The sequence below is a fragment of the Pempheris klunzingeri genome, chromosome 14 (genome assembly GCF_042242105.1).
Source record: "Pempheris klunzingeri isolate RE-2024b chromosome 14, fPemKlu1.hap1, whole genome shotgun sequence".
Lineage (NCBI taxonomy): Eukaryota > Metazoa > Chordata > Actinopteri > Acropomatiformes > Pempheridae > Pempheris > Pempheris klunzingeri.
Genome location: NC_092025.1, coordinates 9,766,873 through 9,792,218, shown reverse-complemented (window position 1 = coordinate 9,792,218; position 25,346 = coordinate 9,766,873). Strand labels below are relative to the sequence as shown.

At 43.2% G+C, this 25,346-nt stretch overlaps 3 protein-coding genes across 4 annotated transcripts in view; 1 reads left to right on the top strand and 2 right to left on the bottom strand.

Moving 5' to 3' along the window:
* Window positions 1–4,558, top strand: part of gltpd2b (glycolipid transfer protein domain containing 2b) — a 139,068-nt gene extending 134,510 nt beyond the window's left edge. For both annotated transcript variants that reach the window (XM_070843218.1, XM_070843217.1), the window contains 3 exons: window positions 1,689–1,747; window positions 1,911–2,089; window positions 2,230–4,558. In XM_070843218.1, the coding sequence (XP_070699319.1) occupies window positions 1,689–1,747; window positions 1,911–2,089; window positions 2,230–2,848 (857 nt within the window). In that variant the 3' untranslated portion in view covers window positions 2,849–4,558. The remainder of the gene's footprint in view (window positions 1–1,688; window positions 1,748–1,910; window positions 2,090–2,229) is intronic.
* Window positions 4,559–8,398: 3,840 nt separating this feature from the next.
* Window positions 8,399–15,624, bottom strand: atp1b2b (ATPase Na+/K+ transporting subunit beta 2b). Its single transcript, XM_070843341.1, has 7 exons — window positions 15,524–15,624; window positions 10,682–10,810; window positions 10,482–10,589; window positions 10,077–10,282; window positions 9,571–9,630; window positions 8,938–9,033; window positions 8,399–8,794 (listed from the first exon to the last, which is right to left on the bottom strand). The coding sequence occupies exons 1-7, from the start codon at window positions 15,612–15,614 to the stop codon at window positions 8,624–8,626; spliced, it is 861 nt and encodes a 286-aa protein (XP_070699442.1). The 5' UTR covers window positions 15,615–15,624; the 3' UTR covers window positions 8,399–8,623.
* Window positions 15,625–17,628: 2,004 nt separating this feature from the next.
* The window catches only part of LOC139212807 (neuronal tyrosine-phosphorylated phosphoinositide-3-kinase adapter 1), a 28,521-nt gene continuing 20,803 nt past the window's right edge, over window positions 17,629–25,346 (bottom strand). Inside the window, exons 4-9 of the mRNA XM_070843342.1 lie at window positions 23,721–24,088; window positions 22,355–23,637; window positions 21,691–22,222; window positions 21,323–21,565; window positions 20,227–20,333; window positions 17,629–19,631 (exon numbers count right to left, since the gene is read on the bottom strand). Coding sequence (XP_070699443.1) covers window positions 19,200–19,631; window positions 20,227–20,333; window positions 21,323–21,565; window positions 21,691–22,222; window positions 22,355–23,637; window positions 23,721–24,088 — 2,965 coding nt within the window. The 3' untranslated portion in view covers window positions 17,629–19,199. The remainder of the gene's footprint in view (window positions 19,632–20,226; window positions 20,334–21,322; window positions 21,566–21,690; window positions 22,223–22,354; window positions 23,638–23,720; window positions 24,089–25,346) is intronic.

Below are 25,346 nucleotides of genomic sequence, written 5' to 3'. Positions count from 1 at the left end.
AAAGACAAGAAACATTTTATATATACAGCATATATTTATATGGGTGAAAACAATTGAAAGAAACTGGTAAGTAGCGAAACAATGTTCAGTCGGGACCATGTGATCTTTTTCTCTAGCCTGGATTAAATCAACGGGTCAGAGACTTCAGAGAGAGTGAGTCAGATTCCAAAGTGCAAACTGAGCTGAAAGGTTTTCAGATGGAAGCAGGAACAACCAGCTCTGCTTCCTTATTGTAACGCAATTAGGAAACTTACAGCTCATAGTCTGCAGTGACATTACTTCTCATCCCTCATGACGTTTTTGGCAACAAACACAGTGGGTCACTGCCAAGTTAGAGATACATTTCTGACAGCTGTTGTAGTTCAGGAGAGCCTTCCAGAGGCTATTTGGAGGCTGATGTTTTGGGGTGTTTCCGTTGATGACTCGTTGAATTTGTGACTGGGTGCTGCAGTCACACACCCAATTTGTGAGCAACATCACTGGAAGCTGTTGTGGCTTTTGCTTGTAAGGTAGCTGGACACACTGACTCCTAATGTGTGGTCTGCAGACCTGCAGAGGCCTCTGAGGTAATGTTGCCAGTTTCCAAATGAGTCTGAGGAATAGTTTGGCTTCAGTAAACTAACGTCACTCTGGCATATACCACAACTGGACTGAACAAGACGTGCTAGTCATGACAAACTTTGCTTTGCAGGCTGGAACGAGCTAAAAAGGAATGAAAACTCAACATTTTAAGACTTATTGTTCTGCTCCAAAACAACAAAACAAATTATTTTTATGTGTAAAACTACTTGGTAATAAACCTGATTCTGATGATCTGCTGTCAGACGAATGTTATTTGCTCCCCGAAGAATGCTCGCCTTTGTGCTGTGTAATTAAAACTGGAATTAATCAAGAATGTGAGAACAGCTAGAGTCAGCCTTTTCATAATCAGTTACCCGTGTTGACAGGATAACATAGCTGTCACATGATAACGATGCTTGTTATTGCTTAAAGAACATATGCTAATCTATCTAATAGCTATAATTGATATTCTTATTATAACAATGCATCAATTGACTGTGAAAACAATGTAAAAGGGGTCACTTGTGGTGAAGAACCTACAGAGAATTATCACTGGCTTTGCTTTATGGGGCCTTATAGTGAGTTTCACTCACTCTCACCACTCTGTCGGTGTTCAGCTTTAGTAGGTGGCTATTTTTTTTAAAAACCCAAAGTACACTACTGACTAAGCACCAAACAACAGACAGGCAAAGCAGCTAAAATGACAGAGGAGGTGGTGGTGAACAAAAACAGAGCTAAAAAAGAGTAAATATTGCACTTACTGTAAATATATTAGGTGGACACAAACACAGCTCCAAAGGAGTGCTAATGCTAACTGCTAAATGAGAAACTGTTTGCTACCAAGTTAGCATATTAGCCTGCCTAAAAAGGTGGTTTTCACAACTTTGCTACTCCCAAGTGACCAAGAAATATCAGTTATTAGTTATCAAATTGTCAGTTATTGTACTTTCAAGGTGAGTCTGATTGAATATGGAAATGCAATTCTATAAATATTTTATTTTGATATGATAAATTCACACACAGCTCAGAGAGTCCTTATGGTTGGAACAAAGTCTCTCTCAGTGGGAAAGGCTCTGCGAACAAAAATGAATTGTTCTCCTGTTTCTCTTTAAAATGTCTCACTGCAGACGGAGGTTTGGATTATCACTGGGACTCTTGTTTAAAAGGTTATAATGGGGTGAATACGGTAAGAACACATGCAGCCCATCACTTATTACATTTCCTCCATAGGGTTGATTTTGTGAAGCAGATGGCCAATTTGAATGCGATGAATCACTTCCACATTCTCTCTTTCTTTGTCCTCATCAATTGCCCCCACGCCCGCACACCTCCCATCCCCCCACTGTCAGCTTCACCAGCTGTACAACAGCAGTGGGGCTGATGGGGCTGAGGGCCCGCAGGTCCTGGAGGGGTGCCCTGGTCAGACCTTCCAGGTGTCACTGCTGCTCTCCCACCTGCTGGCTGCTCCGGCCTACACCTCTGACGTGCTGCTGCAGCCGTATCTGTCCAGCTGGGATGAGCTTGTGAGGTAAGATTATCAGATAAAGCAGGAGTACAGTGAGAGAGAGAGATTTATTTACAGCCACTAAAAGAATGAAGTCATTTATGGTCCATGGCATCACCTGGACTCTGTAAGATGATTCATCCTGTTCTGTGTTACTCCTCCAGGTTTATGGAGGCTCTAGGCCCGATGGTGGGACTGATATCTAAAGAGATAGAAACCAAGACCTCTATTATCCGCCAGCTGGCCCTGTTGGCAGAAGAGAGCCCTGAAGCAGAGTTGGGTCCAGATGCACAGCCTATAAAGACTGTGAGCAAAGAGACTGGGACAGAGAATAAGCTGGAGGAATCTCAGCACTCTGGTGCTTACCACTCTGTGCGCTCCATGATCCAGGTGGAGTTGAACCGAGGAGTGGTGGACTTCCACCACCAGACAGACTCTGGATGTCGGACTCTTCTGCGCCTGCACCGCGCTCTGCTCTGGCTGAAGCTCTTCCTGGAGAAGCTGGCTGAGACACCGGTGGCCGGCCGGCTCAGGAGCCCCTCAGAGCTGTGTCGTGAGGCCTACCAGAACACCCTGGCGAACCACCACACCTGGTTGGTCCGCAGGGCTGCCGAGCTGGCCTTCATTGCCATGCCAGAGCGGGGTTTCTTCTTCAGACTGGTGTGTGTGCAGAACCAGGAGGAGCTGAGCACATTGCTGAGAAGAGTGGTTCAGGCCATTGGAGAGGTTTACGACAGGACGCAGAAAACCCTGGAGGAAAATGGCATGCTGGACCTGCCATAGAAAAGGGGACTATCATACTGGACATACGGCCTCTACTGTTTTGCACTGTCCTCATGTTATCCCGGATACTACATAAATGTCTCTCAAGGAAACATGAATGGACGTAGTTTTCGTAGCAAAGATTCACACGTGCCATATTTTTCCAAAGTGTTGCGTCAACAATCACCTAATACTGAAAGTCAGTTTGCTTTCAGTCTGCACACATTCCTAATCAAATTTCATAAGACCATGTCCCAACCCTGTCCTCACCTTAGAGGTATTTTTAAGGCAGCTGATAATGAATTTAGGCTGGCTGAGACAGACTGTGAATTATTTAAGCAGGTGGACACAATAATGTGAACACTACACACATTTAGAGCAATCCATTACAATAACCTTGCACTAAATGTAACATTAGTGAAGCACACAATGTTTTTAAAACTGTGTCACATTGGAGGTGGTCTTGTAATGGATTGCATCAGACTGTAAAGTTCATATTTTTGTGTCCACCTCCACCCATATGTGATTGCTATTTTGTTTTTTTTACATTTAAATTGTCTTATAAAAGACTGTTGTTTTAATTCCTGTTAATTCTTGGTGATTTAGTATGCTACCTCAGACCTGGCTAGGTCTACATGCCCTGTAGTCCTAAAATCTGGGACCAATCTATTCTGATTAAAGAGGTATTACACAAAAACAAATCAACATGTGCTGAGCAAAAGACATTACATTGCTTCACAGTAACTTGTATGAATGTGGGGTATTTATTTCTCAGATTTTGTATCATGCTCAGAATGATTAAATATCTGTAAAAGAAAAAAAAAGAAAAGAAGAAAAATATGCAGTTGCCTATTCTCTGACGTAGTCCGGTCCAGTAATGCGAGAACTTTGACATTTAAATGCCACCGAACTGTTGTGTAATATGACCCACCATCCAGCAGAGGTTCCAGTGCTCTGCTACACACTAATCTTCACTTTCCTAATATCATGGTGGATAAAATCTGCTCTGTGTGATTGTCTTACCTGGACAGATATTTTGGAAATGGCTTTGTGGCATCATGAACAGGTCTTTGAACCTAAATGCAAAGGCTTTTCCTTCATAATATCTTCTTTATCTGTGACAAAATATGAGATGTCATGTCTTAAATATGAGAAAAGGTCCTGATTTGAAGAATATCAAAGGGTTCAGATAACTCTGCAATACATAGAATGTGTGTGTAACAGACGTGTGTGCACTCTTGATCGTTCTATTTTAAACCCACAAACACCCCTCTAATGCTACGTAATCCTGGCTTTCTCCCTTTTCCTGCACTGCACTCTCTGTTTCTGAGGAGGAGGAGACAGTGAAGAAAAAAGAGATGAGGATAGAGCCTGTGGCCACAGAGTGAACAGGAGACAGGAGCTGGTTGAAGGTCAGTAAGCAGAAGTACACTTCGCCTGTAATCTCGTCAGGCAGTCGGCGGCAGACTATATTAAAGCTCCCAAAGTCCTGAAGGAAAAAAAATCCAACCTAAAACAGGATTCACATTTTTCTGAGCTTGGGTAGATCAATGATTATGATTCTGAGCAACTATGTGTTGTGCTGGAATCCATCCAGCATGGCCTTTGACACGTGATGTGTGGAGGATGACGTGTTGCTGGTGGTATTTCCGCTACAAGTGAACTTCCTCTGACACTTTTTGAGAAAATAAACTGCACAAATTCACTTCACACATGAGAACATAAGACCCTCATGTCACACGGGAAGACGAACCTCTACCCTTTTTTGTATTTTTTTTACCTTTCACTTGTTACCAGTATGTGTGCACTGGTGACTACTGGTGTCCACCGGTGTCTGTGTGGCCTGTGAGGATTACAGTGAATGAGATTACAGATTATATCCACCAGATGCTACTTTTGACTCTGGCTTCTTTTTGTGTCCCCCTCAAAGGCGGCACTGCATTTGATTCCGTTTTGGTTCATTATTATCCACCATGAAATGATCTATATTGGCTTTATGGGCACTCCACTTTAATCTCACTGTCTGCCCATGAACAATGAATCCCTTCTCTCATCCTATGGTGACACCAAACTAAAAGAAAGAGCAAAAATGAAGTTTGAGTCTGAGTTCCCTTAAATGACATTTATTTATTTCTCTATCTTGGTTTGCAGTAAACATGAGCAAAAATATACATACAGTAAGAGCAAAAAATAAAGATCCAGAATAGAATTATCATTTTTTTGGGTGAGAGTATCTCAACAAATTTCATGGATTTCTTTCTTGAACTATGCTCGCACATTCTTAGGCAATAGTACGATTTAAGACGAGGGGGTTAGAGGGAGTTATGAGGGTTTTTTTTGGAATTGATTCTTATTTTAATCATAAATCGTTGACTCTCTCTCGGGCCCTGTTTTGTTCTGAAAGGTTTCTGAAGGTTTTAATTACTTAATTCTGATACAATGGACCCCAGTGTTCAGACAACCCTCGTTGCAAGCTTTACGAGCTTAGTAGAAAGGTATAAAGGACTCAAAAGATGACAAAAAATGTTTCTACATAAAAAAAACAACCAAAAGTTTCTCCAACCAAGCTGTTAACATTTTGCCATTTGTTGAATTAAATGATGAAAAACCTACAAGGTAGCTCTCATGACATGATACAATCCAAGCTTTTACATTCTCTCCTCTTTACAACAAAATAGCAATAAAAATATTCTTTTATAAACAAAACACTACTTTTTATACTGTTCCATCTTGATAATGCACGCTGGCAAATTTGCTCGAATGCAATATCTGTACGTTCTTTCCTTTTTCTTCCTTGCTCTTGATGATACGTGTTGCACTGATTTTGTTACAGCCTTTCCAATAAATACATCATACAGCCACACAAGAAATAAATATATTGCTTTTTGAGGAAATCTCCAAATTATCACAGAAAATTAAAAAAAAACAAAAAAAAAAACAGATAAATGGAGATAACAGGAAAAAACATTCTGTGACACTGGGGAACAACACTGTCTGTCCACCAGGAGGCACTGTTATGTTGTATTGAAACATGTTCCGTTTGTGCGTATTATCATTATTATTATTATATAAGAGTAGGCCTTTTGATCGCACAGGGTGTCCAGCCCTCCACCTGGATCCTACAGTATCTCTGTATGAGATCCTTACTCAGACCTGCTGCTGAGGATGTGTCAGTGCAGCACAAATGAACGAAATTCAATTTGCCATGAGGATCTTTGGTTGAAGAACTAATCTTCGCATGCACATGAATAAAACACTCATGTCTAATTAGGTGATGAAGCAACACATTTTGTTTGCTGTGTCGTGATTTAAGAAGGGCTTCAATGAATTTAATAATGATTGGGGGGGAAAATGTGACTGAGCGTACTGAATGAACCTTGCTTTATCCATTTTGAAGACACAGAAGCAGCCGTTTGACACGAGGAGGAGGAGCGACGAAGTAGGGTAAAGAAGTTCAGCGTGCGTGCTCTGGATTAGCCGACCAGATTAAGAGATTACAGTGAAATTAAGTAAGTGTTGCAGGAATGCCAGAGGAGAAATGGATGTGAACTTGTCAGTGGATTGTTGAGTCCATCTTTTATTGTGAATTACCCCTCCAGTATAGATCAGATAACCACATTAGATCCAATTGCCCCTCTTTCATTCTTTGTCAAGTCTGGATCAGATAATGAGATCCTATTAAGACCAGAGTGGGATATATTTGTGAGCATAAGGAAAAACACATTTATCTGAGAGAAATTAAGTGGTGGAGTTGAGCCAGGCCTTAATGTGAGTGAACAGATGCTTGTGTTCCACATTTGCTGCGATGACATGGCAGAATCACGGTCACGTTGGTACAGAGTTTAAAAGCATGACTCCACAGATTCCACAGCCAATATCTGTCTTACATTTTTGTGTGCCTATATTCTGCCGTGAATTTAACTGTAAAGTTAACGCATCCGGCATCAAATCTGGGCCTAATCTAAGATTTTTTTTCTTTTAGCAGGTTGGTTGTTCAAACTGGTTGTCTAGTTATCATGATGGCTTTGCTTTACGACTGGTTCATACAACAGTGGAGAGCACTACGACAAAAAAAGAGCGAAAGCAAATTAAATGAAAAAATATAATTTTTCTGTGTGGTCTGTTCATTTCCTACAGGCCTATAAAACAAAACTGATGCACTAACAACTCACATATTCAAGACTCTAGTCACCTTTAAAGGAATAGGCTATGTAAACTATACATTTTGATATCATGGATGAATATTTTTGAGGATGATAATGAATATGAATGAAACAAAGGGAACAAACACAAATTTTCTATATCCATCTCCTCCAAAAACTGCACATCAATTAATTCAAATCAACTTCTCAAAAACAAAAAGGAAAAAAGCACACTTTCAGTGCAAATCGATACAAAATATGACATCTATTTCTGATATGTATGAAATAGATGCAATGCACGCAAAAAAAACTCTAAATATTTATGTTTAAATTAATTACAAATTGAGAAACAAGAAAATGGCTGTTGGTTTAACTTTAGGGATAAAATGACAGACGCAGTCAAGGGGAATGTAACGTCATTGCACAGCAGGAGGATCATTTTTGCTGTTGTCATTTGATATTCACATGGTTGTTTGGGTGCTTGGAAGCCAAATTTCAGTCAGTTTAGCCACAAACTGACTGGGTGTACAAAAAAAAATCGTGTTTTTGTCAACCTTAGGTGATGCTTTAAGACGCCTGACACATATTTTTGGCATTAGTGGTGTTGATCTATAACTGTTCCCAGAAATCCAAATATGAATCGCATCTGTTTTATTTAAGCTACTCTCAAGTCAAACAACCAGTGTAAATATCAGATGTCAAAAAGACAATAATTTAATAAAAGTCTTCTCATCTGAAGAATGGACTCCAGCATTCATAATGTATGCCATTTAATGAATATTGCACATTGCATGCAACTTCCCGACCTACAGAATGAAATGGGACCTGTGAATGGAACAGACACGCAAACACACACACACACACACACACACACACACAAACACACACACACACTCTTAAAGGTTTTGACCTCTGCTGTAACTCCCAGTTTTTTGAGATGCCTATCTTACTATATGTTATTTTTGGAAACAAACGCTTGCTGTATGAGGTTTAGTTGATTACAGTGCAGTCCCTCCTGGTGGTCAGTGGTTTAACATAACCTTATTTCACACTTAGCAGAGAGGTGGGACACGGGCCTCCTGCCCTCATAGCACACTAAAGACAATACACACATGCAAAATGGCTTCATCTCTGCATCCATCCATCAAGATATATGCAAGTCTGTTGGATTATTCTTTTAAGTGCAACAAAATAGACGTACTGATATAAGGTTATGATACCGTATAAATACTGTAGATATACACATTTTGTATTGAAATATGTGTATATTCATATATAGAGGGATACTCTATAAGGAGGCAGCAGGAGGGGAGCAGCAATAAAGTGGTAATGTTGCCGATCCTTGCAAACTTTGAAAACACATGTTCACATCCTTTACATCCCCTAGTTTGTCATGCAGTATAAATAGACGTCACCTCATACTAATTTACAGAAAAGAATTTGTCCCAAAGCTCACAGACAGAAATAATGACAGGATTACCACCCTTGTATTCTTGCCTCATCTCATCGCACGAATAGACAAACAGTATCCCCCAAAATTTTGGAGGGTTGTAAACATATCCTACAAAGGGTGTGAATACTGAGATTTGTTTCTGTGTATGTGCAATGTTGCAGAGAATGAAGAAAGTAGTTTTTAGGAGAGGAAATGGTCAACCTAGTTAGTGTTAGTGTTGATCCTTAGCTTGAAAGACACTCTTCCAGCATACTTGTCTCTTTCACTTCCAATGGGAATGTTGTTGGCGTTGATCCTGCACTCGACGTTGACATCTTGATTGGCAGTAATGTTAAGGAACTTGACAGCAACCAAAGGCTGGGAGTAGTTCACCTGCGAAAACAGATCCAAGGACATCTATGAATGCCACTGTATTCTGTCTGGTGCATCTCTAATAAATTCTCTGGAGATGCATTATATAGCTATATTATAGCCATATAACAGTTATTAACAGCAGTATTAAGACACAATCTTACCTGAGCTTTCTTGCCATAGTAAGGGTAGTACATAAGGTTGAATGTGCCATTTGGAGGGAAGTACACCAACTCTCCAATTTTATCAGAGTCTTCCTTCTGTGGGGGTGAAACAACTTCATCAGTGATGGTCTGACAGATCACTTCATATATGTAGGAGAGGAGGAGGTGGGTCTTATTAATCTCCTTTTCACTAAATCTTATATCTCAGCACTATATCTACTCCAGCAGTCTATTTATTACAAAACACCTCATTTGTTGCATGTATACACATATAACTACAATCTGCACTACTATTACGCATGTTTAAATATAATATAAAGTCTAAAAACACAGGCTCTGTCCTGGTCTTACCCATTCATCTTTGCCAACTCTGTATCTCTGAGAGTGTGCAAATCAATGAAAAATGAAAAGCAGAGGAAATGATAACATACACAAGTGGTGTAAATGACAAAGAAGCATGCGACACAGATATGACAGTTGAAACAACATAAATAGGTGCACAGACATTAAAGAGAATGGGGGTGAGTGATAGGTGGCATATTGCAGATGAGAGTGAAGCACAATGGCTATGAATGGGCTGAAATCCAAATTGTCATGTTAAGCCTTTCATTGTGAAAGACAAAAAGGGATTACCTTTGCACCACAGGTGACAAACGGAGCCTGCCCATTCTTTCCTGGCAGCATCCCAATCACCTGGTGAGAGAGAAAGACAACACATCTCCAGCACCATTCCCATTTCACTCTTATTTAAACACAGAGGGATGGAACATCAATCTTAAATTTGTCTGAAATAAACCATAAAAGCAATAACAGGTGAGAAATAATGCACAGCGAGCCTGTCATTACTGCAAAACAAACCCTGAAATGATTTTATTGATTCAAAAAATGATTTTTTTTTGCTTCCACTATCAGAATGGCGTCCATAGCAACAGCCTGTTATACATGGCAACAGTCTGCTATCCAGAAATAGACCGTAGAGACCTATCAGAGCGGCATATTCAACAAAATGAATAGAATCTTGATAGTGACTCGCCTCTTTTCACTGGAATAGTCTTTTCCTCATTCCCAACCAGTTTCATTATCTCAGTCACCCCATGTCTCCTAGCAACACCATCCCTTTCCCTTTCCCTCTTTCATACCCGATTCATCTTGATGATAATGCATGGCTTGCCATCCTGGTATCCATAGTAACGGTCACTGATTCCAGAGCAGTCCTCCAGAATGGTGCGGTTGAACTGACAGGAGCGTTTCGGGTTGTTCTTCACGTCGCCGCTGTCCTCCTGCAGGAAGTACTGGTCCGGGGTGCACTCGTCATTTTTCTGGGTCTGGATGGAGTTGTTGTAGGCTGCAGGGGACAAAGTGGGGGTGGGGTTTATTTTGTCTGTAAGGGCTTATGACTCAACTAAAGCCCTGGTGCAAGGCAATCTCCTACCCGCTGCCTGTAAAGGAATTATCTCTTTATTAGGTAAAAACAATTCATTCTAGATCGTTGGATAATCCGCAGCAGTAAGCTTTTTTAGTCACTGTACAAGAGTTAGACTTACGTGCCAGGAACTTGTCCAAGGCCTGAGCGTACATGTCCCAGCTTTCAGTGTTATGGATGTTATAGACAATCTCAAAGGTCTCATCTGCTTTGGGTCTAATCACCATGCCTGTGAGTGACAGAGAGACAGCAAGGAGTTCACGACACCGCACCACGGACTGTGACCTGCGTTCATGCAGTTTGTGCCATTAGTCACTGCACCTGGCGTGGAGAGCCTGTCCTGCCAGGTTGGTTTGTGCTCGTCCAAGGTCTGCAGCATGACATACATGGTGAGTGCAAACAAGCCAGCCAGGAAGATGTAGAAAATTACATAGAAGAGAAGAATAAGACCTGCAGACACAGAAAGAAGAGAGACATAATTAAAGGTGTAAAATATTCAGTTTAATAGACCTTATTCTGTCTGTACATTGGGCATTTTGTCATATTCAGGAGGAAATAAATAGGCCTAGAGTTTATTTAGAAAAAGCAAATCACACAAATGTAAGAAATCAAGCACATTTTTATGATTTCATTTCACACTACATTTCCCCCACTGACAATATATTTCAAAGTAATAGCTGACTAAGCCTGTGGTTGGTTAGTAACTAGCTAGCTAAGCTAGTGTTTCTGTGAAATTCAAGGAGTCATGGTTGTTTTTCTTTGAACTGTTAGCTAATGATATGAGGTTATTGACGTTGTTTTATGACACATTCACTCATATATTAACCTTCCAGCTTTATAGTATATGTATATGTGCTTCTGTAGCCTGGAGAGATAGTCTGCATTTCACTTCAGTTCAGTTCCATTTCTAAACCCGTAAATTGCCCTTCGTAGTGGACAAAGAGGCACTGCAAGCAACGCCCCTTCCCTTAGGATCAAATCCAATCAAACAATGTGGATATGAGGAAAACTGCATCAGTAATAAGAACTGAACTTCTGGGCTCCACACTGTGTCTAAACATAATGTAATACTGCCTGTGTTTCCATGAGCTCCAGCCTTTGCTTTTTTATTTTACATAATGGGAAAAACAATACAATTATCACCCATTTATCTGTTGCAATAATTGCTGTATCCAGACTTGTTGGGCTTTTGGCTGTGCATTAAAATGAAAGGTTGTTTTTTTTTTTACTTATGCATTAGACACCTGCAACTTTAAGCGTAAGTGCAGTACATTTCATAATTACTATAATGCACTGTATCGCATTTTTAAATATGAATAATCTTACATCTGAACTGATAATGGAATCAGCTTTAATGAAATTCGGCGGCCCTGTTGTATTGTGTCTGTCTGGTCACTTTCTGACCAAACATATTGACAGGAGGCCAGTTAATCCTCATTAAACTAGAGGCGTGTCATTCCATCCGCAACATCTGTCTCTCTCTTTTTCACTCACACACAAATAACCGTCCTTAAGTCACTTAAAGTCAAATCGTTATTTGGACAATACGGTCTAAAATTAGGGTACTTTTAAATAATAATGGTCAAATAATGGTCATAACATAAACTGTTGGTTTATGCTTTTCTCACAGTCTTGTGATGCATTCAGCTGATTGAGACAGAACTGTGGTGCGTCCCCAAGCCTGAAACAGTGTTAATTAAACCAGGATTGAATGGCTGGTCTCTGATCAATTTCATTATAGAGTTGCTCTGTTCACAGAAGGGGAGGAATGATGACAGAGGGAGATATAGGAGGAGGGAGAACAAGGACCCCCTGGAGACCGGGCCACAGGGTCAGGAGATTACATGCCATCATGGACTAGGCCTATTTCATTAACAGTGTAAGAAGACCACAGTGGTTATATTACATTAGGCAGAAAGCATAACTGCGACTAATGATTGTTTTTCTTTATTAATAAGAAATGTGTTATCTTCGTAATCTTTCTGATTAATGGTTGGATGGAAAACAGTGACATTTCTCAGACGTACCACTTCTGTCTAATCAAAAGTCCAAAACTAAAAAAATTTAAATGATATTAATCAGAAAAACAGGACGCCATCACGTTTGTGAAGCTGGCACCAGTGAGAGGCTGTTTTGCTCGATAAGAATTCATCATAATCAATACTGCTGCTTATTCATTGTCTGAAGATTTAACTAATGGATAAACTGACTTGTTTAAAAAAAATCACCTATCATTTTGTACCACTCTGTCACTGCTGTATTTTTATCACAACACGTAGGTTAGATGAACCGGAGGTGAAAAGAGTGTCAGTCAACAGCCGATAACACGACGACATGATGTTTCCTACGTCTGAAGCAGCTGTTTGGTCCCATCTTGGGCATTCCCGTCTACATAGAGAGCAGGAGAACATAAATAGCATTTTCTCTGACACATCCCTCATTTTAAGCAAACACCTGAGGCCAGGCATTGGGTAGCAACTGTGTGCTCTGACCCTGCGCCTCTGCTGCATGGCCCCTGGGCGTAGAGCTCTTTCGCTCCGTCAGCAGGCCCAGTGCTGCATCTGTTTCCCCACACAGCCAGGCTTGCAGGAATCCATAACAAAATGTCAAGGGGAAGCTGCTCCACGGGGAGCAATTACAGAGGGAGATCTTGATGATTTACAGCTTATGTGAATGTGTGTGCGTGTGTGTGCGTGTGTGTGTGTGTGTGTGTTTCATCCAATTGTTCCCAGAATTATTGTAATCCGAGGCGAAATGAATGAATGGTTGAGTAAGATGGCACAGAGCATCCCGTCTGTTGGATGGAAAAGACCCAAACTGAGTCATTAAATATATACAGTGTCAGCTGTGCGGGCCCCCGACTGAGAAGGGGGCACTACCGCAAGAGAGGCATCAGAGATAAGATGTGACAAAACAAAGCGTTTAAGTGTTTTTCTCTGTCATCCAGAGGGGTGTTGTGCTAACCAAAATATGACACCACCCAGGGGAGAATGGATGCGCACATGTGCATGCAGGGTCAAGCATGCAGGCAGGGTGGCTTTCCCCCTGGCAAAGAGGGTGTTGGGTTTACAGTCTGCCCTCTCAGTCCGTGCTGATGATGGACAGCGAAGCATCTCTCTTTCACCCTGGTTTTGTTTGTAGACGGCAGTTGAAAGCAAAGAACAAAAGGCCAGGGCGGGATTGTCCAGCATCCTGTTCTTTCTTCAATAATAATAGCAGGAGGTGTCTCTTTTCTTTCAGAATTAATTAGCAGGACATGCTGCTAAATTGCTTTGCAAAGTAATGATCAAACACACAGCTCCACTAAAAATGAAATGCTCTGTAGAAAGAATAACTTTGATTTTAAACCATTTATTAGCTTGTCTGTAATCTTACACTAAGATCAGCATCATGTTTCCTATTAGGCTTTTCAAGGCTCTTTTGCTATGTCACAGTAAGGACCCTTTTGTTGTTTTTGGAAGTGGGAGGTGCAGAACACTTAATGAGTCCTGTTTTAAATAGAGATAGTTGTTTGCCTGGTGTCATCTGATGGCCATGTAACATCAAAATTGCAGGACTGTTCTACTTTATCAAGCCTATTTCCATATCATTACAGCTCTTTACACAAAGAAGAGCTCACAAGAAAGTGCTCTGTGTTTCATCCTCAAAGACGCCTTTGATCTATTGCTCTGAACATGCATTATACTGCATAATTATAAGTGCGAACAACAAATTTGCCTTTTAAAGAGGCTGGAAGACTGACTACAGTGTTTTCTCAGTGTATGTTGAGATAAGTGGGTATAGAAAATGGACGGGCAGACCGAAGCCACGCTGTAGATGTGGAGGTACCGTGCGAACAGGGAATGCATCATTAGGAGAATGAGGAAGTGCGAAGGAGAGATGCAAAGTTTAGCAGACCTACATGTAGTGGCTAACTACAGAAATAGCCTAATTAACAAGCCTTAGAGAGCACAGCTTAAAAAGGCCACCAGACCTTAAAGCACCTGGGACACACTGAGCTGGATTAAGTCGTACACTGCAGGAGGATTCTAGCAAAAGAAGCTACAGTCAATGATTCCCAACTCTGCACTAATAATGAATCCATTCATCACCAGATCCAACGCCAGGATAGCATTGCAAGTAAAACCACTTTCAGCACCATTCCGACCACACACACTAAACTCCAGTGTTGCCGTTGAGATTGCGACATTGAAAAGATCAAAAAGGGTCGAAGTTCCTGGAAGTGGTTTACTTTGCTAGATCCTACGTCCTGAATTGATACCTTCCTCACCAGCCAATGAAGTCATTAGATTAGGATTAAATCCCTCACTGATTTACACTCACTGGGAGGGGCCGAGTTGGAGGTGATACAAATAGCATTTGGCCCTCGGCTTTACCCAGATTAAAACGCTCCAATGTCATTAGAACGGAGCCATATGTGCCCTATCATTTCATGAATCTTTGAAATACTTGCTGGCTGGTTGGATGACAGAAAAGAGGGCAGTATGTGGCAATACCACTGTGCTACATAGAGGCTGGGGTTGGATCTCCCTCTAAAGTCTCTGGGGAGGAAAAAAAAAAAAGCCTAAAAATGAATGACATCATATTGAACGCTGGTTAGATAAAAACCTATTCCTACTTCACTTCAGCAACCCGAGTCCTCTCTGTGTGGTAGAATTCATGTTAAAACTAGCTCAAGCCCTAAAGCCCATGGAGAGGAGCTGCTGATCTGCACTTTGCAACAGAGTGGAACCTGTTTCAGCACTGCTGCAGTAATCTGGCTAATTCAAATGTAAAATAAGACCATATGCCTCCACCCTTATGTTGAGCGCATTGCGCAGGGAAAGCAGTGCCATAATAAATTAATAAATAAATACAGAAACTAGGAAGGAGGATTTTTTTTTTTCTCTCTCTCGGCCGGCTTCCACAGGAACGGTGCCGCATTCAGATTTCAGCACCACACTGTAGTGGACAGCGACAGCCATCTCATTACCTGAACACTGGGGGGAAATAACGCACCCAACCAGAATTCATATCCCACACATGCAGAATCATGTCTGATCATCAGTCCCCTCTTGGAGCTCCGTCGAACCTTTAAGGAGAAGCTTCCGAGGCTGTGACAGGAACCTGTTACAGAGCCGAGGGACCGTGTTTGCTGCATTGCTGTAGCTGGACACTACTCACCCCAGCTGCTCGCCGTCCTGCCCAGAAACTCCCTCGTCCTCGGGTTCCATATAAACTCCTTCCATTCGCTTTTTTCTCCATCCTTGGCCATTTTCTCATACAAGTTCGGTCCTCAAACCTCTAATAAACGCGCCCTAATGCAATAAGCGCCGGGTTGAAACAATCAGGCAGACAGCAGAGGGAGAGAGGGAGGGAGAGGGAGAGAGAGAGAGTGAGAGAGAGAGAGAGAGAGAGAGAGAGAGAGAGAGAGAGACCTACTGCACCGCCGCGGCTATGGGAGAGAGAGAGAGAGAGAGAGAGAAAGAGAGAGGCAATTAAACAGGTCTACTTAAGAAATCTATGAGAAATATCTAAACGCTGCTGCAGCCTGAGCAGAGCAGAATGGACAGTAAGAGGCAGCGGTCCTTCACTCAGCACAGACCCAGTCACTGCCCTCCCCCCAGCTCTTGTCTGCATGCCGCAGAGTTTTGATGAGTGGTGCAGAAATCTAGTGATACTGCGGTAAAGCGCTCCCTCCGCCTCTCTCCACAAGCACCCCCACCCTCTCCGAACTGCCCCCCCCCTCCATCCTCCTCCTCCTCCTCCCAAACCTCATCCTCCACCATCAGGGATGCTCCCTCCTCCTCTCCCCCAGTCCGGCCAATCATCGGCACCGCCTGTCGGGCCTGTCGCTTGATCGACAGCCCTCAGAGCAAATGGTGCGCTGGCTGAAGGCGCCCTGTGATTGGCCCCGAGGCCCCTATCGTCACGTCTCTGGAGGAAGACCAACTCAATATCCCTCTCTCTGGCATTCCTAAAGGATTATAAAGTGTTGCACTGATGAATTGCTGTCCACTTTATTGTGCTTAATATCTGTCTTAAAATCAGCAGATGCTGGGTCACATGCTGAAGAAGCCCCCCCCCCCCCCCCCCCCCACAGGGTTTTATTCCCTGCTTTCTTTTTTATCCTCACAATAAATTAGAAACTGACTCTTAATGATGTTGATAATTATATAGAATATGTGAGATTTTTCCAGAACTCTCATTTGGGAAACTATGACACAAACTGTCTGCATATGTGCCTCATTGACATTGTAGCACAGGTTGCTTATTGAATGCTGCAGATAACTGCAGTTGTGTGTTCAAATGGCCTGTGGTGGTAATGCTGAAACTGTGAGGATTACTTTAAGGCAGCATACGGTTGTAAGTGTGTGCTACATTGGGGCAGTGACTGTCATATTATGCATGGAGCCACACCAGCAGCAGCAGCAGCAGCAGCAGCAGTGGAGAGTGAAGGTAGCGCCCTCACTTGGACTCTGAGGGTGCTGCAGCACCTGCTGCAGAAGTGCAGTGGGAACATAATGTCCACTTCCCCACTATGGCCGCTGTAAAAACAACAGGAGGCATTAAAACATGCAACACTTCTGTTTGTTGTGTAAAGTTCATTATATAAAATTTATTTTAATGACAATATCAATGCAAATATAGCACTACAGTGATTTCCAAGGTACACCGTATCTTACCATATCAATATAGTATGGCACTCATATAATGGCCACTGTTTTAGAAGACACACAAAACCAACAGCGTCTGTAAACTAGTTTGAAAATGATATCTAGGGTTCCATATCAGTCAGTGAAAAGGAATCATAGTAAGGTGATTACTTGGAATCTGAAAGTAAATTGGGCACAATAGTCAGTATTATTGGAACATTTTCAGTGTAAGGAATCTCTGCATGCATTGCACTTGCCCATTTCCTTCACCCTGACCTGTGTTTGTTTGAAAATGGACTCAGTAAGCTTGAAAAACCTCGACCCTCAAACACGAGCAGGTGGAGCTAAAAACAAAAGGCCAAGCAGTGACTCTCAAACATTTAGATAGGTCTTCTTTTCACTGGGTGTACTGTACTGTACAGCTTGGTGCTAACTATCAGAAAACAACAACAACCAAGAGACATTCAAGTGCCTTAATACTATTACAGAAGGGCTCACTCTTCAAGGTACAAACTTCAGTTCACGTGGCTTTCAGAAATAAAACAAATATGTAACAATAACCACTATATTAATAATGTTTCTCATGGTAACACCATGTGGTTGAATGAACAACACCAGTAGTTCAAGATAGCAGCAAAGTATTCAGAATGTCATGACAACGAGCTGTTGAAATCTGTACACAAATAAAAATGAATGTAGAAAAAAAGGCATAAATAAAACAATAACACAGCTTAAAGGGAGTCTTGCATAAATTTAAATAAACAACTGTTGGGCTGTGCCTTTCTTTAGAGGGCTTACCGTTTATTAGTAGAACTATAAGTAATGCATGGACTGGCTGCAGCAGATAAAGTACTTAATTCTTTTAGAAAAAACAAGTGAACAAAGTTATGTTTATACAGTATATGCTACATAATATGTATTGATTACAAGTATGAAAATGGAAATAATTGCTACATTTTCAATACAGTTGTACATATTTATTTACAGTACATTAGGGTTTAATTTCTCCTAAGCGTATACCATGTTTTGTGCAGATTGTTCCAGCATTCTGTTTGAGGTGATCAATACTCACAGTCTTATCAGTTGCACCATATTGTACAGTCTGTGTTGATGGGTGTCAGTGCTTGTTTTTCTGGTGTGGTGGAACAATCACTCATGTGCAACTGTGAATAAGCATGGGTAATGACGTTTTTGTACCATTGATCTGTATCTATATTTGGCTGGACTGCACTGTATGTGCCACCTGTCAAACCACCTTTTCTAATGACACCCCAAGCGATATATTCATTTTTTATACAACCACATTTTATCATAGTGAAGATCTGCTGTATGTAAAGGTCGGACATGATCATCTCTACACATATTCTTTTACAATACTGTATGTCTATCGTGACATGCAGAGAATGACACAGTAAATATGACTTATTCAAGTCTTAGATATGTATGTTAGGCTAGTTGACACAAGTTTTAATTATGTTGCTCCAGCATTGGGAGCATATTGCTATAAAATTGCAGAAACGTTGAGAAAGTAAATAGATTTACATTACAAATATGCAAACGGATACAGTAGGTAGCGTTTACTCCTCAGTGATGATTATTTGCATCCACAATGACAATCTATTGATACCAAGACATCTCATATGCATTCACGATTTCAAGAAACACTTCACTTATCAATGAGTCTTGCCTTTTCTCATCTACAGAGTAGTTTCTATGCATGTTGGTCAAAATACATGATTCCTTTTATGTCTCAAGTAGTCAGGAGGAAATTTGGCAACACCAATTTCAGAAAACATCCCACCCATTATTGTTAAGTTGGTGTCTTCATTCGTAGCGGTAACACTGGTGTTTTGTGGCAAAAAATCATTGGCAATTAGAACACATCAAAAAAGGACATAGTACAGAGCAAGTACAAATCACCCGGGTAAGAGATTAATTTAGTCTGATTGTAACACTTCTCTCTTCACTTCTTTTATCAACCTTTTTTGTTTTGTTTGTTTTTTTTTGTTTGTTTTTTTTGAGCTCCAAGTTCCAATAACCTTCATTACTGTTCTCGGATCAGTTTATCACACAGTAAGAGGAAATTTCTCTCTACGGAACCCATTTTTACTCTCATCGCTTCTCAATTGTTCAACCATCTTAATCTCCTCTGTGTGTTTAGTCTCTCTTGAATGCTGTGTACTCCCCTGGCCTGTCTTTCCACCTCAGATAGCCGTGTCCCACACCACGGCCTGCGGCCTCTGGCAGGGTGGCGTGCCAGTCTTTCGAGGCTCAGGTGTCCGTCTCCAGCTAGGGAGGATGGGCATGCTGTCCTGCTTGCACAGGCTTTTGTCGGGGCGCCTGTGGGCCTTGATCTCTTTGCACAGGCAGCGTTTACGCTCGATGACTTCCAGCAGCTTGCCGTCTCTCTGGTTCTGCGTTGCGGACGGGGTGGTGCTCCCGCTGACAGGAGGCTGTCCCTGTGCCAGCTGGGCGAGCTGCTGGAACTGCAGCTGCAGGTGGTGCTGTTGTTGAAGCTGCTGCAGCTGCTGTTTTAGCTGGAGCTGCTGCTGGTGGAGCTGAAGCTGCTGCTGCTGCCGTGACACACTGGGACTGCTGGGACTGCAGTGCGCTTGAGACTGGGCCAGACCATGCAGCTGAACACAATGGAAAAAGTCAAGTCAGTGAGTTTGTGTAGTGTTTTACGATATCAAAGCTTTTAAATATCTGTATAACCTGCATGATCACTGCAGCGCTGTCAGCACTACCAGCCCACCATAGCACGTTGAATAAAACTGCAGTTCCTCTGCACAGCCGCCAGGATGCAGTGCTGCTTCATCCGTTACAGGTTGAGGGAGGGTCAACCAGCCGCATGAACACAGTCTCTGCAGCACACTCAAACTGCGTCAGCACTTGCTATGCAGCCAGAATCTGGGCAAAATGTGCTGCTGGAAGACTGCAGCTCATCACTCCAAAACATAGTACAGCATGTTCTCTCATCCACCACTCTCTATCATTTCCTGATTACATATTAGCCTACGTCATATACCTTTGCAGCTCTTATTCTTTTGAGGCAGACCAGAACCTTATTCTGCTCAGTGGGCATATCTACCAGCTATAAATAGATCTGCTGGAGCACTGTCTCCAGCAGAAGGGGAAGTAATAATGAGAACAATATTAATGCTCTCCCAAATCTACCATGAATGAAGTTAATAGAGTCTATAGTTATTCGACTGGGTGTTTTATATTCACCTGATTGAGGGCTTCTCGTGCTGGTAGGCTGCTCTGTCTCTGGACGTCTCCTCCGCCCACCTGTCTCATTCCAGCAGCAGAGGAGGAGCGGCCCAGCCGCCCCACTTCTGTAGGGAAACAAATATTACACTAAGTGCCTGCTCATCAGAAGACTGGAATATGACTTTTCATTTTAACACACATGGCTGTTAATATCGAATGTCACAGTAGAACATAAACATTATATTTTAAGCAAAGAGACTATTATAAATTCAATGTATACTTAAGTGCATTGGAGCAACTCATTTTTATCAATACAGGTACGCTTACACAGATCAGTGTTTGCAGCTGAATATCTTACATTATCCTATGAACAGATTTCCATTAAATTTATAAGATTAAACTTTAACACTGATGTGACAGAAATGAGTGAAACTGAAATCTAACTGTCGGCACTGGTGGGGTTTGTGGGGACTCTGACCGCTTTATATTTTCCTGTCATATCACTTTACTTTGTTGCTCACTGGCAATATAAATTGCACCCTGTATCTAGCTCATATAACTAAATTCAATAAGATAGTGCTTTAAACAGCTAGGTTTGTCACAATGTACAGTGTAAACACCATGAAATGGGACCAGGGCTCCTGAATCTATTTGTGACAAGATGTGAGTCTGATATTGACTCTGCTGGTGGGGAAGTTTTGCTCTGATTGTCAAGGTAAGCAGTGTGTCTCTGTTTCCAGGGAAAGGCCTTGAGTGAAGATGCAGAGACACTGACAGAGAGAGACAGATCTTCAAAGCTAATTTCAGTACCCAAGGATGTAATGGAGGCAGAACTCCTCGCTTTTGTGACAGTCAGAGGAGAGGAGAGGAGGTAGTCTCTGCTAGCTTGGAACAGAAAAGTAACTTGGATGGGTGGCATCCATCCTTTTTAGGGTGGTGTTAACTCGCATTTGATGTCAAACATGAGAAAAAAATCAAGTAAGCCATCCAAGTTAAAGGCTCCACCACAGAGCCAACAGAAAAATCCCCATGTAAATCTGCTGCTATAGTTCCTTTCTAAATAGGATGTTGTGGTTGGAGGCTATGACTAAAAGATTATGAAGTGTTTGCTTACCTCCATTGCGACAGGCAGGGAAAGTCTGGCAGGGAAGAGGCAGACCAACTCTGGGCAGGGCTCTGAAACCCGGGCTGCTATCCACACCAGCCAAGGACTCACTGTGACCCAGGGCCCTGCTGGTGGCACTACTGAAGTGAACCGGGATGCCTGAGTGGCCTCCTCGCGACCCCATGCAGAGTTCCTCTTTATCCATCCTTAGCAGGGCGTCAGCACTGCCATTCCACGCACGACCTTCATCCTCTGAGACGGGGGAAGGAACAGAATTAATATTTTAAAGAACATTTCACTTAAAATACCTTCAGAGGGATGATTTTTTTAAAAAATATAGCATCTGCACTCTGTACTCAAAATGACCTCTGACTTACTCTCTGTCTCTCTGCTCCCATGGCTGAAGGACAATTTCCTCTGCATAGGCCAGTAAGATCCCTCATCCGCAGCTAAGCTGGCACTGCTGTCCCAGGGCATGAAGCCAACTTTTGACTGGAGTGATGAGGACCCTCCGTTACTCTTGGATGTCCCCTCACAGACACCTGTAAGACTTGATGGCTGTTGCAGAGAGGGCGTCTGAGAGCTTCCTCTCAAGCTTTCGTAAGCCGGCGGTCTCCGGAAGCCACCGGAGGGGTAGGTCCACAGCAGAGGGCTGTCGGAGGAGGGAGGCTTGTACGCTGGCAGGCCGTGAGGAGTGTGAGAGCGGAGATGGGGTCGAGAATGAGGACGCTGGGATGAGGATAATGGCGTAGGGGTTGAGCTGGTGCTGCTTTGAGACGTTTGGCTGCTTAAGGAGTGAGCAAGATCCATCTGTAAGGAGTATGGCCCTCCATCCCTATCCCTATCCCTATCCCTGTCCCTATCCCTGTCCCTGTCCCTGTCCCTGTCCCTATCCCTGTCCCTGTCCCTGTCCCTGTCCCTATCCCTATCCCTGTCCCTGTCTCTGTCTCTGTCTCTGTCTCTGTCTCTGTCCTTTTCCCTATCTCTGTCCTTGTCTTTCTCCTTGTCTCTGTCCCTGTCCCTGTCTCTACGACTATCCCTTTCCCTCTCTCTATCTCGGTCCCTGTCTCTGTCCCTGTCCTTGTCTCTGTCTCTGTCTCTGTCTCTGTCTCTGTCCCTGTCTCTGTCTCTGTCTCTGTCCCTGTCCCTGTCCCTGTCCTTATCCCTCTCTCCTTTCTCTGACTTCAAGAGAAAGCTAACAGACTTGCCTTCCCTGCCTGTACTAGAGGTTTGGGTCTGGACTGTGGTCTGGGTCGAGGTCTGAGAACTGCTCTTGTTTGGAACAGGGGAGTCTCCTCTCTCCGGCTTGCGATAGTGATGGTAGTGTGAGGGGCGATGGTGAGGGTGGTGGTGGTGATGGGAGAAAGGGGAGGTGGATTTGGAGGAAGGTGGCAGAGGTGTGGAGTGGCTCCTGGCTCTCAGTCCGGGGGCGGGGCCTAGCTGGGAGTCTCTGCTGTGTTTGTCCTGCTGGGATGCACTTCCTCCTGATGACTCCTTGGAGCCTGATAAGGATACAGGAACATTAGAAGAGGTTGAGGAGGAAGTGCTGGCTTGAGTTGTCACGCTGGATGTTTGAGTTCCCATTTTAGCAGAAGACGCCTTGTTTTGCACCCCGACTCCACTGGAGGCTGCTGCTGGTTGAGGGAAGGCGAGCAGTGGGGGCCGGTGCTGTAGAAGATTGGGGAACGGGGCTGGGATCTTCGTGTTGGACTCGGGCTCGGATTTACTCCCTTGCAGCAGGTAGGGAGTAGGAGCTCGTGGGGTGTGTGGGCTGGTGGAGAGGACCTGTGGGACTGGGGTGGACGACGCCGAGGAAGGTAGAGGAGACGAATGGGAGATTGACACGGTAGCTTTGGGTTTGGAGTAGGAGGGAGAGGAAGAGGAGGGGCGTGGCAGAGAGGAGGAGCTGCTGGAGGAGGAAGGGGTGACGTGAAAGTGTTTAGAGGTTTTCAGTTTTTCATGTTTTGGAGGGAGGTGTCTCTGGGACTCTCTGTCCTCATGCAGCGGGTATTTCATCTCCTCATAGATGGCCTCGCTCTGGTCTGAGTCAGAGTCAGGCGTGGTGGCCACAGGGGTGACAGGGTGGGGGGTGGCCGTCTGGCTGTCTCTAGTGAACACTTGGCCCACCATCTCTATATAGACGGGCTCATCCTCCCCATCTCCTGTCTGAATCTGAGAGTCTGCTGCCTGAAAAGGCAAGGATGTGGCAGAAGGAGGCACACGTGGAGGAACGGGGTCAAAGGAAAGCTGGGTGCTGGGACTTCTCTTGGGCTTTAAAGGAGGCACCTTCTTTCCAATCTCTCCAGAATCAGACTTCTTCATGGCTGTAGGAGAGAAACGTGAATGTCAAGAAAAGAGATCATGAAAGAACATTTGTAGAATATGCACTTGAACAAACATTTCTTACCATTCTTCTTCTCTGAGTGTTTGGTCTGTGAGTGAGTGGATGGAGGAGGTGGCGGCGTTTCTAGAAGTCCTCTGCTGTCGGCGGATGAGGAGCTGAGGCGAGTGCTGGGGTGACGTTTGGGTTTAGCTGGGGGACAGCGGCTGCCGTGTTGAGACTGGGTGTCAGAGTAATCTCCATTCTCCAGACTGGTATCCCCGGCACCAACAGCGTGGCAAGACTGCGAGCGTGGCGCCATGGCGGAGGCACAAGAGTGAGGGGACAGGTCCTGGGAGGCCGGCATGGTCATGAAACCCATCCGGAAGTGCCGACGGAAAGAAGCCAAGTCTCTGACTTTACCAACAGTGGCTGAGGGGTCGTTTTGGGTGGAGCTGCAGTTTGGGAAAGGGGTTGAGAATGTGTGGATGGAAGAAAAACATAGAAGCATGAAGGAATCATATTTTTGTGCAAAACATCATGTACTACTTACACTGACCTCCCTCTTCCCTCCCTCTCTCTTTGGTCTTCAAACATCGCCTTTACAATAAAGAAATGCCTGCAGGGCTTTCACTGCAAACGGGAAAGCCCTGGAGGCTCCTACACCTTCTGCATTCACATATCTTTCCATCTGAATCCCTCCACATCTGCTTCCCCCTCAAACACATTCAATTAGGAAATCAATTCCCCTGTCAAAAACAAAGTACTCTTGGTGCTGTACAATAAGCTGCTGGAATTCCCTTATTCTTTATATTTTTATTTCCTCAGCCCACATCTGTAGTCTGCTCTCATGATTGCCAGAAGCCTTTAATCTGTTACCATGGGAACAGTTGTGATTTTCATGCATTTGATAGTTTGTCTTTGAAATCATCAATGATGTGAGCTTGCACAGCAATAAATAAAACTAACAAAGAGAAAAATCTGTGTTTTACCAAGCTGAACAAAAATTGAAATTGCATTCGTTCTTTGCTGCACCATTAATACTATTGACCCAGACGCCTATTATCGGTCATTCTACTAGAGCATCTATGCACAAAACTCTATAGAATAAACATATTTGATAGCGTGTTGAAAAATCATTTCTGAGGAGCATCAGAAATAAATGAATTCCTGATCCAAAAATTAGGTAAAATAATTCAAATACAACATGCTAAGTTGCTAACAGTTTGAGGTCGAGCACAGTTCAGGTATCAGAGACAGTGGCTCAAGTTGTTGACATAAACTGTGAGGTCTGATGCCCTGCCGAGTTCACCAAAGGCTTACAAAATGGCTTCTGATAACCCTGTGCTTGCTTTTCAGCTTAAGAGATACATGCTGCAGTGGTGTGGTGTCCTCTCCAGGGGTGTTATGCTGCTTCACCCCACAGCAAGTCCGTGGCCTTTAAGCTCACTTGGATCGAACAAGGTTGACTTACTTTCCCCGTCCAACACACTTTTCATTAATGTGGCTACTGTGGCGCTACTGTACTTACACAAAATGGCAGAGGAGAGGAGGAGGAAAAAAAAAAAAAACATTCACAGCTGTGGTGGAAACACCATCAAAAGGAGTAGAGAGTTATCTGAATTTACTGCTGCAATCCAGGAGGAAACTGCAGCTTCATCAGGCTGAATTCCTATTCCAGGTTTGTGTTGATCATATCTCAGCCGCAGGGAC

Excerpts from the sequence above, each read along its gene's own strand:
- atp1b2b (XM_070843341.1), bottom strand. The coding sequence starts at position 15,614 with ATGGCCAAGGATGGAGAAAAAAGCGAATGGAAGGAGTTTATATGGAAC. Across the intron at positions 10,283-10,481 it reads CTTGGACAAGTTCCTGGCAC|CCTACAACAACTCCATCCAG; the intron begins GTAAGTCTAACT and ends TGTCCCCTGCAG. Across the intron at positions 9,631-10,076 it reads TTATCATCAAGATGAATCGG|GTGATTGGGATGCTGCCAGG; the intron begins GTATGAAAGAGG and ends CTCTCTCACCAG.